General features: G+C 43.5%; 1 protein-coding gene across 4 annotated transcripts in view; it reads right to left on the bottom strand.

Annotated features, from left to right (window-relative positions):
- CTIF (cap binding complex dependent translation initiation factor) overlaps window positions 1-13,028 on the bottom strand; it is a 954,573-nt gene that overhangs the window by 746,159 nt on the left and 195,386 nt on the right. For all 4 annotated transcript variants that reach the window (XM_078674783.1, XM_078674781.1, XM_078674780.1 and 1 more), the window contains exon 3: window positions 4,997-5,077. In XM_078674783.1, the coding sequence (XP_078530909.1) occupies window positions 4,997-5,077 (81 nt within the window). The remainder of the gene's footprint in view (window positions 1-4,996; window positions 5,078-13,028) is intronic.

Raw genomic sequence — 13,028 nt, 5'->3', positions numbered from 1 at the left:
TGTTTTAAGCCCAGAAAGGAGGGTCTCTGCTTCTGGACATTTACTGTGAAAACGGAAAGAAGGTTATCACATTGTTTTTGTATGAGACCGGTGGAACACTACGGGCCGTTTGCAATACGTCTCGGTCTCTAAAATTAAAGAGTCAACAATGGTCTCGTGGGTGCCCCTGGTTTCAGCCTGCCGCCAGGTATCCTGTGGACTCTTTCAACTGAAAAGAAATTGGAGAGGCCCCTCAGTTCTAGATAATCAGTGATTAGTCCTTTGACAAAGAGGTCGGATGTAGGCCCCTCCGCTCGTTCAGGGACCCCTAGCATCTTAACATTATTGCGACGTGACCTGCCCTCATAATCATCTAGTTTACACTCCATGATTCTGCTGGTGGCCTCTAAAGTCCTTGATTTGCTATTGCATTGGTTTTGTATCTTGGTGCAGGTCAGAGGTGACCATTTCTATAGATTTGACTTTTCACTCATCTTCTGCAGGTCAGCTCTGATGAGCATTTCTTCTGTCACAATTGAGTCCATTCTGTGTTTGAGCAACGTTCACTCCCCATTGATTGCCTCCATGATGTCTTTCAGGGTAGGATCCCCCCTTCTGAACTCGTTCCCGCCGTCATGTCCGCATTGGCCGCCGCCTCTGTGTCGGTATTTTTGTTCATTGTGTATCTGTCCAGTTTAGTTTGGTGGGTGCCTTTATTACCCCTAACCCCGGCCATCCTTTCTGGTTTAAAAACAATGGGAGGGGGCGTCCCTGCTAGCCAGCTCCTAGTTCCCCTTAATACTTCCTGCAGCCTGCCTGCAGGTCATGAGGTCCACTCTCCCCACTCAGTCTGTCAGGGTTTTCTTGGGGGGCAGGTGCCGGCCTTTAATGACGTTCAGAGGGAACCCTTGGTCACCCAAAGCCGAATCCTCGGGTTCCTCCGGTATCTGGTGTCAGGCCCCCAGGCACCGTCTGTCATTTTGCAGGCAAAAAGGTCTTAATGGGTCATATTTGAGCTTCCAACATATCCAGAGTCACTCCAAACCGCAAAGCACCCGGTTGATTCCCTCTCCGATCACGTTACTTTTGAGTGCCAGGCCTTACTTTAAGATCGATTTGTTATATCTGGGGGAGGGGGTCCCCGGGAGGCGCGGAAATGCTCCCAACCACTGCAGGTTCTAACAACACTCCCCTCAAACCCCCCCTCCACTGGTCTCCTGTCTTAAATGTATGAACTCTTTGGTTCAGGATGCACCTCAAAATATTGATTGTATCGCCTATTGCGTCAGGCCCCTCACTTAGAGATACTTTCTTGGCTGGTGCTGATTCATGCTCACAGTCCCCAGTCCTGCAGTCTGCCCTGCCGATAAGCAGCCACGGTAAAAATGGCTGCTCTCAGCCTCCTACCCCGATGCACGGCGCCAGCACCCAATCTCCTCTTGGTACGTGCCCCACCAGTCCTAGCTCCCTTACCTCAGGGATTCAGCGAGGGCACCATAAGCGATGTATTTGGCAGAGCCAGAACCCAACCGCAGCCCATGGAGGTCGACTCTTGTTTCTGCCGAGTTGGGACCCGGCCCTCCAATTGAGTCCTCGGCTCTGGATCAACCACAGGCCGCATATCGCCCCCTAGCCGCTATTCGCAGACCAGAAGAGCGTGTCTGCTCGCAAAGTTCTCCGCCGACACCTTCAGGACGATACAGCCCTGTGCTGGTTCGTATTTCGGATTACTGGTCGGTTTAATTGGTGGTGGAGGCTAGAGAGTCACAGAGCCTCTCCAGCTTGCGTCCATCTTCATCTAGGCTTAGCCACGCCTCCCACTGAGCTACATTTTTAAGTCAGGAAAGAGATCGAAGCTTAGAAATGGTTATTTAATGTGTTTTCAAATTGCATAATCAGTTATGTATTAAGTTTTTGCAAATAATACACTCAATAGCCTTAATTTTAAACACCCAAGTAAAGTCACCATCTTAATCTTTATTCAATTACATATACCCCTAGAGGTTGAATGTTGACCTCCAACATCCAGTTTATTTTGAAACTTCTGTTTGTATTTACTTTGAGCTTTTTCCCACGTGTGAATCAATTCACTGACATCGTAAGTGGCTTAATCAGATGTACTAGGCCTTTAAACTAGCCATCATACTTTGATAATCCTGTGTGTGTCCAATGCAATACAACTCTCTTACTAGTTATAGGTATGTCTACCCTGGCCATGCAGATGATTGATGGTAGGGGGAGAACAAAGTATCTCGAGGAGCAGTCTAGAGCCTGTAGTAGCACATCAGACTCGAGTGCGTCAGACCGAGTTTCCATGGCCAGCTCTGAGAATGCAGAAATTAGAGTGAGTATAACTATGCCCAATGGCGTACCTCTCACTCCTATTTATGCCTTGGGGTGGTACCTTAATGGAAACAGTTTTGTATGGAAAGAGTCATAATGTGTGACTATGACGTTGGAGTAGTCTTGGGTTTGGCACTATGATCTTTACCACCTGGGATGTCACTGGGAGCCCCCAAAATTATGCTGCATGCATTTCAACTGGATACTTAAAAAAATATTATGTGTTGTATCAGTGACCCTTTCCAGAAATCTCTCTTCGTAACTCACTCACCCTCCTATGCACATAAACTTCACACTGATGTGTCCCATATCCTCCAGTCTAGTTTTTTTGTTTGAGGCAAAGTTCATGGTTTTGCTGAGAGAGTAGTAACCGTCCCTCAAGGGTATGGCCGCCTCCCCAGGGGAGTATGACCTCCACTCAGACCAGGAAGACTTCTGTGATTTCAGTTTCAACATGAGGAGGGTTCAGATTAGTATATACCCAACTTGTATCATTCAACTGTACAGTAGGAGGCAATGTGTGGTGCCTGTGCTTCTTTCTTCTTCTTTACATAGCTTATTGCTTAGCTCATTAGAGTGTTACCATCCATATGATGTGATTGAATGCTGCTGTCTGACTTTCAGGTTCAGTTGAGAGTTAGGGCTGAGCTGTGATGATCGTGCTCCTGGTACGGCTGAATATCTTCTCCACTTCTGTACTATTACTTACCATCTACTCTCTCTGAATGTACTTTGTACCATTCTACTTAAATAAAGTATACCTACAGGCAACTACTCGGACCTTGATCATCCTTCATTAACTACACAATGGCATTGCAACTCTCAGACTATAAAGTCTGGTCATGGTGCCCCATTTATGGTGTGTTGCGCGTCTTCCCTCAAACCCTGTCAACACAGAAAACCCAAAGTGATTGGCTAATGCTCACAGAACTGACGAGTTTGGGGAGAGTTCTTGAGGGTTTGTGCTATAGCGGAATGGTAACTGCGGGATGACAGAATCCGGGGACTGTGGGACTGAATTAGATTTGGAGTTGGAGGAAACCACAGAGAAAACCAGTCTGGTCTTACTTTGCATGTCATACGGTGTCCACCATGAACATGATCCTGGGTACCAGGTTCATCATTATAATGCTGAAGACATTCACTTTTAACATTGCAATCAGATTTTTTTCAAATAAAATTTTGCCTCTTCTTGATCATTGAAGGGTCAGCGAGCCGCCAATCTCTCTCACCAAAAGCACCAATATGGGTAGCAGTTTTATAGTAAAGTAATGTAGTGTCCCCGTAGACCCAACGCAGAAGGTACTATGCACCATCTGGTTACCACAGAAAGTCGAGGTCTCCCAGAGTCCATATTAACTTTGGTGCGAGAAGAATAGTTTTTCCCAGTTTGACTCGGTCATTTAGACGATATTAGCCCAGTGATTTACCTTTTAGGCACAAGACCCATTTTGACCATGGTAGCCGATATTTAAAGAGCCAGGGCAAAGGGTACAGGGAACAATGGACATCTGCGCCTGGTCCCCTACAGTGTGTGCAGCAGCCCCCTGTTGGAATCTGGGCTTTGCTATGGGAGTACAGCCTGTTAACAGCATGCCATGCCGCACACACGTCACATTGGGTCCTTGTCGCATAAAATGAGGAACAGGAAGTCGAATGTGAAGCGACAAACTGAGGTATAGTGTGGTCCAGCCACAAGTCTCAGTTCAGTGAAATCATGGACGAGGGCAACTACACAGCTCTAGTGTGCCAGACCTCCTGGCTACTCAAGACTCCAATATTAAATATTCATATACCCTGCTAAAAACTTATTTTTTCGTATCTTAATATTTCCTGACACAGGAAAGTTACTCTGACCTACATGAACCCTACACTGAGTTTGTGCGAATGACAACTGCATGCTGCAGAGACAGGACACTGTGAAAACCGCTTTATTATAGAAATTCCAAAGAAGCAACCATGTAATAACTTGCACATCTTATAATTAAAAAACTAATCACAGAAATACGTGTTCTCTGCTGCACTTTATAGTTGAGAATTAAGCAAGTAATGCTACACTTAGGACTGCTGGTGATCTAGGAGTAGCCCAGGAGGGGTACAGTACCCTCACTGTAAATTATAAATGATGGGTTTATTTCTCTCTCATCATTCTGTGGCTATTATTAGGCTGCCTCACTTAGTTAGCAAAGCTACTGAAGGAAGAGCAACACAGAAGAGGAGAGAAGGATGCTTTGTGACCCTGAAAGGAGAGATGGGCCACCTGGAAACTGCACTAACTGGTTTCCAGTCTTCCAACTGGGTGCAGGTGGTCTGGTGACTGGGCATCCAGGGCAGAGACTGACCAAGGCCCCAGAACATGGTACAACAGCATGAAAGTGCGAGCATCCTCAAGAACATGGAGACTAAGAAGATGAATACAAACACATGCACGCCAACCTCTTGCATTTCGATATCAGTCCAAGCCTAATAAATGTATCCATGTAATAATTCGAATGTATTTAGAATAAAATCCCTCGAAGCTGAGCACCATCCGCACCAGCTACATATTGTAAAGGTCTCTCATAGTTCCCTTACAACCTTCAAACCTCTACAATGGCTGCACACCCTCAGGATAGAGTGAGCACTAACCAGGACTGAGTGCACAGACAGACAATGGGACCCCTGCTTCCCCTACCTGAGTGACGTCTGGTGAAGAGCCTTTGCCTTTTGAGGACGAACAACTCCCATCCAGCTGCTCCGTGCAGTCCACCGTCCACTAGAGCAAAGGAAAAGAAGAGGTGCCTGAAAATAGGGTTCATTGAGGGAGGTGCAAGAGTGCAGCACACAACTTGTACAATAAGAAAAAACAGGTGCATAGTTATCAGCGGGCACACCTGCTGTGCACAACATCACCAGCTAGAAAGGCTTTCACTGGCGTTTCATGTCATAACAATTACAGTACAGAAGCTTCATTGGTTTAATTGTGATTACAACTTAGGGTAGTGAACATGCCATCTTACACCGTTTATCGTGTCACACTGGGATAGATGGATAGATGGATAGATAGATAGATAGATAGAGATAGTGTGCGAGTGAGAAAGAGAGAGAGAGATAGAATGAGCTCCCTGAAGCCGTGTATGAGTACTGCTAAAGCGCTAACATAGCTCTCCATAAAATACAGTGACAATGGATGTTGGTGATGCAGGGTTGTGGCAGTGGGGAGCGATACCTGTATGTCTGATATTCAGTATAAACATTCACAACAAATGAACATAATTTTTATTGTAGGAGACTGCTCAATTCCTTCACAACAAAGATCTCTCCATTGATTTTTAGAACTCAACATTGTAATAATTAATTATTTTAACATTCTTTAGGTCAACGTATTACTCTTCATTTCTATACCTTTAAAAACATAGCACAGCTGGGGGGGGGGTGTAAACGTGCAAAAGCAGACAAACATGGGTGTTGGGTTATTGTTGAACTTAAGGTTAATAATTCTCTAATTACCATTTGTTCTTTATACGGACCGAATTTGGATAATGCGGACATGTTATATGATATCAGTATAGAACTGGCCTCTTGGTCCTCACCGCTTGTGATCTGTGGTGATTTCAACCTGCATTTACCTGCAGATTTTGATATTAGCAATAATTGTTGCTACGCAGGCAGAAAGCATAAGATCTTTAGAGCTACTCGGGGCATTATTAATGAGTTTGGACTAGTGGATGCCTGGTGGCTCACAAAATCTTGAGTCCCTGGCTATACATTTTTTTCGGCACCACACCAAAAGCATGTTCGTATTGACTATTTTTTTGCCCCTTTAGAACTATTAACCAATGCAAAAATTGATATTTTTCCCAAAATTATATCCAATCACAACCCTATTATTCTTGAATTAGTCATAGATACCGGGTTTCGCCCAATTACGAGCTCGTGGACCTTTGAACGTCAGCTACTGCTGGATCATGCTTACTTACAACATATGGCCAATTGGATACCCGAGTTTTTTAAATTTAATGCTGGTTCCGCCTCAATTGGCATAGTTTGGGATGCTTTTAAAGTGCGAGTTCGTGGAGAAACACTCAGTTTTTCTATTGAGAAGCAGCGCAAGATTAGGGCCAAACAAGATAAAGAATTGGCCAAATTGCGTGATTTAGAGATTGGATGGATGCAAATAGATAACACCAATCATGCTTATGAACAGGGGGTTCGAGATCTTGCCATCCAAAAAATGAAAATATATGAATGTTTTGCTGATAAATTCGCCGCCCAAATAGCTATTTATCGTGCTGATATGTATGAGGTGGGGGAAAATTCGGGGCGACTATTGGCTAAAAGGTTAAGGCAGAAGGCAGTGGCCAGGAAAGTAGATGCGATACAAGATTCAAAGGGCTCGATACATACTAATCCGGAAAAAATCTTGGGTACATTCAAGGAGTTCTATAGCAATCTTTATTCAAATGAGGACTCTATGGATACAGTAGACCAGCTTGCTGACTTTTTGGGTGATCAGGAATTTCCTAAGCTTTCCCACATGCAGAGTGAATCTCTAGAGGATGACTTTACATTACAAGAACTTGAGGCTGCAATGTTTTCCTTAGCGTTAGGGAAAGCGGTTGGTCCGGATGGGATCCCTTTGGAATTTTTCCGTACCTTTTTCTCGCTCCTGGAGGAACAATTGCTGATAGTTTGTGTAACTGCACAAAAAGGTTTACCTCCTGCTTCTTGGTAGAAATCTATAATAACTAATTTAAAAAAAGGATAAACCCCCTCTATCTCCATCCTCGTACCGGCCAATCTCATTTATTAATGCCGATAGTAAGCTTTATTCAAAAATTTTAGCCACGCGCCTCTCATTAATATCTCCCCTGGTATCACATTTACAACACCGTTTTATCCCAGGTCGCGATATGACGGATCATGTGCGGCGAGTCATTGCATTGATGGATTGGGCGGAGGCGACAAAAACCCCTATAGGTGTTGCCCTCTTGGATGCCGAAAAGGCATTCGACAGGGTTGCCTGGTCTTATCTATGGGAGGTACTTCGTCAGGAAGGGGTTTGGGCCCGAAATCTCTCAGGCAATTAGAACTCTGTATCTGGCCCCTAAGGCATCAATTTGTCTTGCTGGTAGAGATTCCGATTTATTTTCCATTCAACGTGGTACTAGACAAGGCTGTCCTACGTCACCTTTATTATTTGCGTTATATATTGACTTTTTTTGGACAAAATTAACCGATTGTATACTGATTAAACCAGTAAACATAGGTGTTGTGGAGTATAGGGCCCTCGCCTATGCAGATGATGTTGTCATAACCACAGATCTTCCGTTGGCTTTAACAACTATAGAAAACCTTCCCGGACAGTTCGGTCAATTTTCAGGTTATAAGTTAAATATGAATAAGACTCAGATTCTGTATATCGGGGGTGATCCCCCGAGTAATATTCCAATTGCAACAGAGGCAACATATCTAGGGATCAAAATTACCTCACCAGTTAATAAGATTTCAGAAATTAACATCACTCCTGTCTTAGATAAAGTGAGTTCCACCTTAGAGCGACTTAATCATCTCCATCTAACATTATACGGAAGAGCAAACGTCTTAAAAATGATGGTTCTCCCGAAATGTCTTTATTTATTTAGAACTATCCCTGTAGAATTTCCCTTAAGCTGTTTTAAAAGACTTGAAAATATTTCCTCTAGATTTTTGTGGGGGTACAAACAACATCGAAGGGCTTTTAAAAAAATGGCACTTCCAAGAGCCACCGGGGGATGGGGTATTTCTTATTTTTTATTTTACTATTGGACATCGGTTTTGCAATTTATTGCTCCCTTAGTTGCAGGTGAAAAAACCAAACTATTGCCCTGTCATAGTCCCTCATTATATAAATTTGCTATTGGTGAAGAGGTCAACAGTAGTTTCCTGAAAATTCTAGAACCTAGTTATTATAAAGAAAACTACGTTTAAAGTGCTGATCTCTGCTTTCTCGATTTGGATACGAATCAAACGTTATTTAGGGCTTCCTCAAATAAACCGCTATAACCCTTTTGACTCAGTTGGTCTCCTCCCTATCGTTTTTCGAGATCTAATAACCAGGAATTGGCATCAGTTAGTTATTAGTAGTTTAGGGGATTTGTTTTTAGATGTCCAACCCCTGTCTTTCACGGAGATACAAAGTAATATGGTGTGCAAAAGAAGGATTTTTTCAAATTTTTACAAATTCGTAGCTTCTACGTGTCGCTGGAGCAATATAATTCTCGGTTCATGAAGATTCCCTTGATAGAGGGAATTGGAAAAGGGATGGCCATTGTTTTTTTTATTCAAACTTAATACAGTTATTGCCAGATGATTTAGACCAATGTCAAGATAAATGGCGCACTAACTTAAACTCAGGGACAATCGATCTCCATCTATCTATCAGGCTGGCTAATGACGTTTTGATTTCAGGCAGGATGTGGGCACGTCAACATTATATGGTTTTGTATAATTTGTATTATACGCCCAGGAAAGTTTCTAAATGGTGTACCGGTGCTGGAGCAGATGTGGCTGTTTTGCTGCAGACGCCCAGCATATTTTTGTTCTATGTCCTAATCTTTCAGTTCTTCTACAATCTATTCAGCAATTTTTGATAGAGATACTTGGCTCCCCGATATGCATCTCAGCAGAGATGGTGATGTTAGGCATTGATTCTAACGTCCAAGACAGATCGAAGGCACGTATTGCATTTCTTTTTATATGTACGTCAGTCTTACGTGCCTGTATCACCAAGGACTGGATATCTCCAGATCCCCCGTTATTTTCTTCATGGAGGGCACAATTATTATCTATGTATAATATTGAAGTTGCAATTCCTAAAACTAAGAATATTCACAGAGGATAAGAGGGTTAAAAATGTGGGCCCCCATAACTGATTGGATATAAATGACAGTAAAATTGTTTGTTTCTTTGCATGTATATTTTGGTATAGGATTATTTGTATTTTGGGACGCTATTGCCTGATTTGTCTATGTTCTCAACCTGTATACTTTTGATATTTTCTGATGTTGAATGTATTGTTTACCGCTCATGGTCTCTGTTCATTTTCTGCTCCTTGCATAAAACATAAAAAATAAAAAAATAAAATAAATAAAAACAGAGCACAATTCCTCCTGAGAACCTACCAACATTCCACTTTTTAGCTATCCTTAGTCCATATTTGTACTTTAGTCATACTCTAAATATCCCACTTAACTAATCAACCGAAAGAAACGTTGCAGTCAGCAGCTGAAGTGAGTGGCAAACTAGTTTTGAACATTTTGTGAAGATTCGTCAAAATGCACCAAAGTTATTAGCAAAACAACAAATGATTTTTCCTATGTAAACTAGGTCCCAACTACCTACTGGCTACCGCCAGTAAGTAATGTATATACACACTGAAAAAACAAAGGTTAAAGTGACCTTATAATTAGATGTTGAAAGGAAACCAACTTTTTATAAACCAAAATCCACTGAGATTCGTCATTTATATTACCATGAACTAACTAGGACTTGTGCCCTCGCCATCCATCGTTCATGACCTCACATATTACATCACTGTTATGTTATGTTATGTTAATGGCTCTTTTATCGCGCATGACTCACCCAGGGGCATCTCAGCGATCACCAGAGAGGGGAAGGAAATCCTGTGGTTAAAAGATTCAAAACAACCAGGTTTTTAGTTGCTTCCTGAAGATCAAGTAGGTTGGGGATTTTCGCAGTGTCACTAGAAGCGAGTTCCAGTACTTTGGAGCAATAAATGAGAAAGCTCTACCGCCTGTGCGGGTAAGCCGGATTCGAGGAGTATCCAGTAGAGCAAGGGCATTTGATCTTAGATTGCACTCGCTAGTGTGCTTGACGAGTTTGTCCCTAAAATATGCTGGGCCTTCCCCTCTTAGGGCCTTAAAAGACAGACAGCAGATCTTGAACATTGCGCGCTTTTGGATTGGCAGCCAGTGCAGTTGTTTGAGGAGAGGGAGGGGGTTCCGGGGGGGCAGTTCAAGACCATTCTGGCCGCGGTGTTCTGTATTACCTGCAGCTTTGATAGGGTAGAAATTCCTACCTCTGCTAGTAGGGCATTGCCATAATCCAGCCTACTTCCTCTCAATGCCTGCACCACTCACTCATGGCAAATGAATGGCATCATTGATAACATCACTGTTAACATCCTAAATAGTGTCAATCAACCCATTGCTCCTCTTTTTCCTTTAAAGCCCCAAAGCCCCTAGATCAGTGGCTCCCAACCTGAGGTCCAGGAACCTCTGGGGGTCTGTGAAGACTCCTCAGGGGGGGTCAGTGACTACTTAGAAAATTAAATAATATTAACATATTATTAAAGTGTTTATAAATAAAGAAGCCATAACTAGGTTGTTTATGTACATTGCCCCTCACCCTTGTGCCCCCATCTCCTAAGAAATCTGTTGCGCTGCCAATGCTCCTGCTGCTTGACCTGCTTGGTCAGCTTGCTGCCTCTGACCCCTCCCACTGATGTCCGTTGTCCGTGTGCATGCCCCTGCCTTCTCACTGTTGAATTATGTGCATCTTCTCGCTGGTGCTGGACACTGTCTCTAGGCAACTGTGGCTTCCACTTCTAGAATCCGGGTTATGGATTTCTGCGAAGCTGGAGCTTGTAGGCAGTTGCTGAGGAGCACAGACGTACCAGGGGTCGTTCCATGTATGCTTAATAAAATCTTTTTCATATTAAGCCACCATGTCTAGGCCTTTCCGAAACTCATGAATCCCTCCATAATTTGTTGGGCTGCCTCTGCCCCAGCCACCTGCTGTGCCTGGTTGGATTACTGCCCCTGTCCCGTCCCCCTGTGTTGTCTGTGTGCATGCCCAAGCTCCCTCCTACCTGCCCACGTGCTCCATTGTGCTGCCTGCCCTGCTTGGTTAGCCTGATGCCCTTCTGCGCCTCCCCCTGCCTTCTGTTGTACATGTACATGCATCTACCCCTCTCTCCTTCCATTTGCAGTCCACTGTGCTGCCACTGCCTCCGACATCTGCCTGGCCGGGTCAGCTGCCCCCTTTCCTCTATTGTCAGTGTGCATGACTCTGCCCCCAATCTTCCTTCCATCCACAGGCTTGTGTGCTACCATTGCCCCTGCCACATACCCTGCCTGGTCAGCTTTCTGTCCCTGTCCTCCTCGACCCTGCCCTCCACTGTCAATGTGAGTGAGAGAAAACAGATTTCAAACATGGTTCATCAAATCCAAGCAGAGGATCAGCATTTTACACATGGTAAAATCACCTAAGAACACACCACAATTCTGACACAATTCCTAAACTTAGTATGGTATCATCAACAAATAATTTATATTGTGACTAAAATCTGTTACCACCATTTATATGTGCTCTTTTTTGTGATCTTCGAAACCTGCTGTTCACTACAATGCATTCGAATGGGGACCATGACCCAGAGTCCTCTAGTGGCTGGCACAAAATGTTGTCCATGTTGTGGCCAGTCAATCAAGGGGAGGTGGATGTCACTTCGGGTCACGGTGTGCTCAGCCTACCCCCTTCTCTATATTTTTTTAATTCAGGTTTAGGATGCCGGGACAATGTCCCAGATCTGGACACCAAGAGTGTAACAGCTATTCTTTTAACCCCTTCATGACCACTCTGAGCATCTCTTTAAATGCAGCTTTCTCAAAACAACTGAACGGATTTTACCCCAAATATCAAAAAGCACGCTTTCTGAACAACGTTCTTACTTTCTGACAAATATGGTGTAATTCTGTGTGCCTGTTTTTTCGGTATTGCTTACCAAAATTTCCTATGGGAACGAACCCCCATTTCTCTTGTCCCTACTTGACAGATCACCCTGAAACTTTCCAGGAAGGAGCTGAAATGGATGAACTTGTTTTTTTGAAAGTTTTGTGAAGATTGGTCACATAGCACCAAAGTTCTTAGTGAAACAAATATGCTTTTCCTATAGAAACTCGAACCTAACTTCAAGTGCACAGTGGCGACCGCCACTGTGTAGTTATAGTTAGGTCAGAGATTCCATTGGAAAGGCCCTTTTTGTTACATTATAGACCAACCCCTGCAGCCACCTGCCTACGTACAAGCCTTAGACTGTGTGCAGTGGGGTTATGTATCTAATATAGAGGCCCCCTCTTCATTACCATGAAATAAATGCCAAGCCAAGAAAGGGATAATCAATATGAACAAGTGAAGAAGGTCTGAGGGCCTTAGGCCTCTAAATTAGATGTCTCTTAGGAAGGGATCTCCCCAGCCCTGTGGAAGGCCACTGACCCAACTGGGCACTAAGATCGGCTAAAAAAAATTGGCATTAGACAGTGGATATGCGGAACAGGCATTTCAGAGACATCTCATAATCGCTCTTTTAACCGTGGCCACTATACCCACAAACACAAAAGATATGTTTTGGGTTTTAGCCAGATTTATTTTTAGCTTATCTTGATCCCTGCAATTGTCCAGTTCACACTTATAATGAACTCACACAAAGTTGAGTCCTTAATTGTGTGCTTACATTCCAGAATGGGAGAAGGACACGGATGTTGAAGCATGCCACAAAAGTGTAGAGAGGTGTCCTTATCCATTATCATTTGCTACTGATAATACACCTGGGACCCAATAACAGTGCTCTACTACCGGTTTCATCTTTTGTGATATATAATTGCTGACATCACTGATGGCATCTCAAATAATATCATCAATGGCACTGCTATTCACAATACTCAACA

This window comes from Lissotriton helveticus, chromosome 2_1 (genome assembly GCF_964261635.1).
Source record: "Lissotriton helveticus chromosome 2_1, aLisHel1.1, whole genome shotgun sequence".
NCBI classification, from domain to species: Eukaryota; Metazoa; Chordata; class Amphibia; order Caudata; family Salamandridae; genus Lissotriton; species Lissotriton helveticus.
Note: the sequence above shows the minus strand (reverse complement) of the source record. Positions and strands in the feature narration are given on the sequence as shown.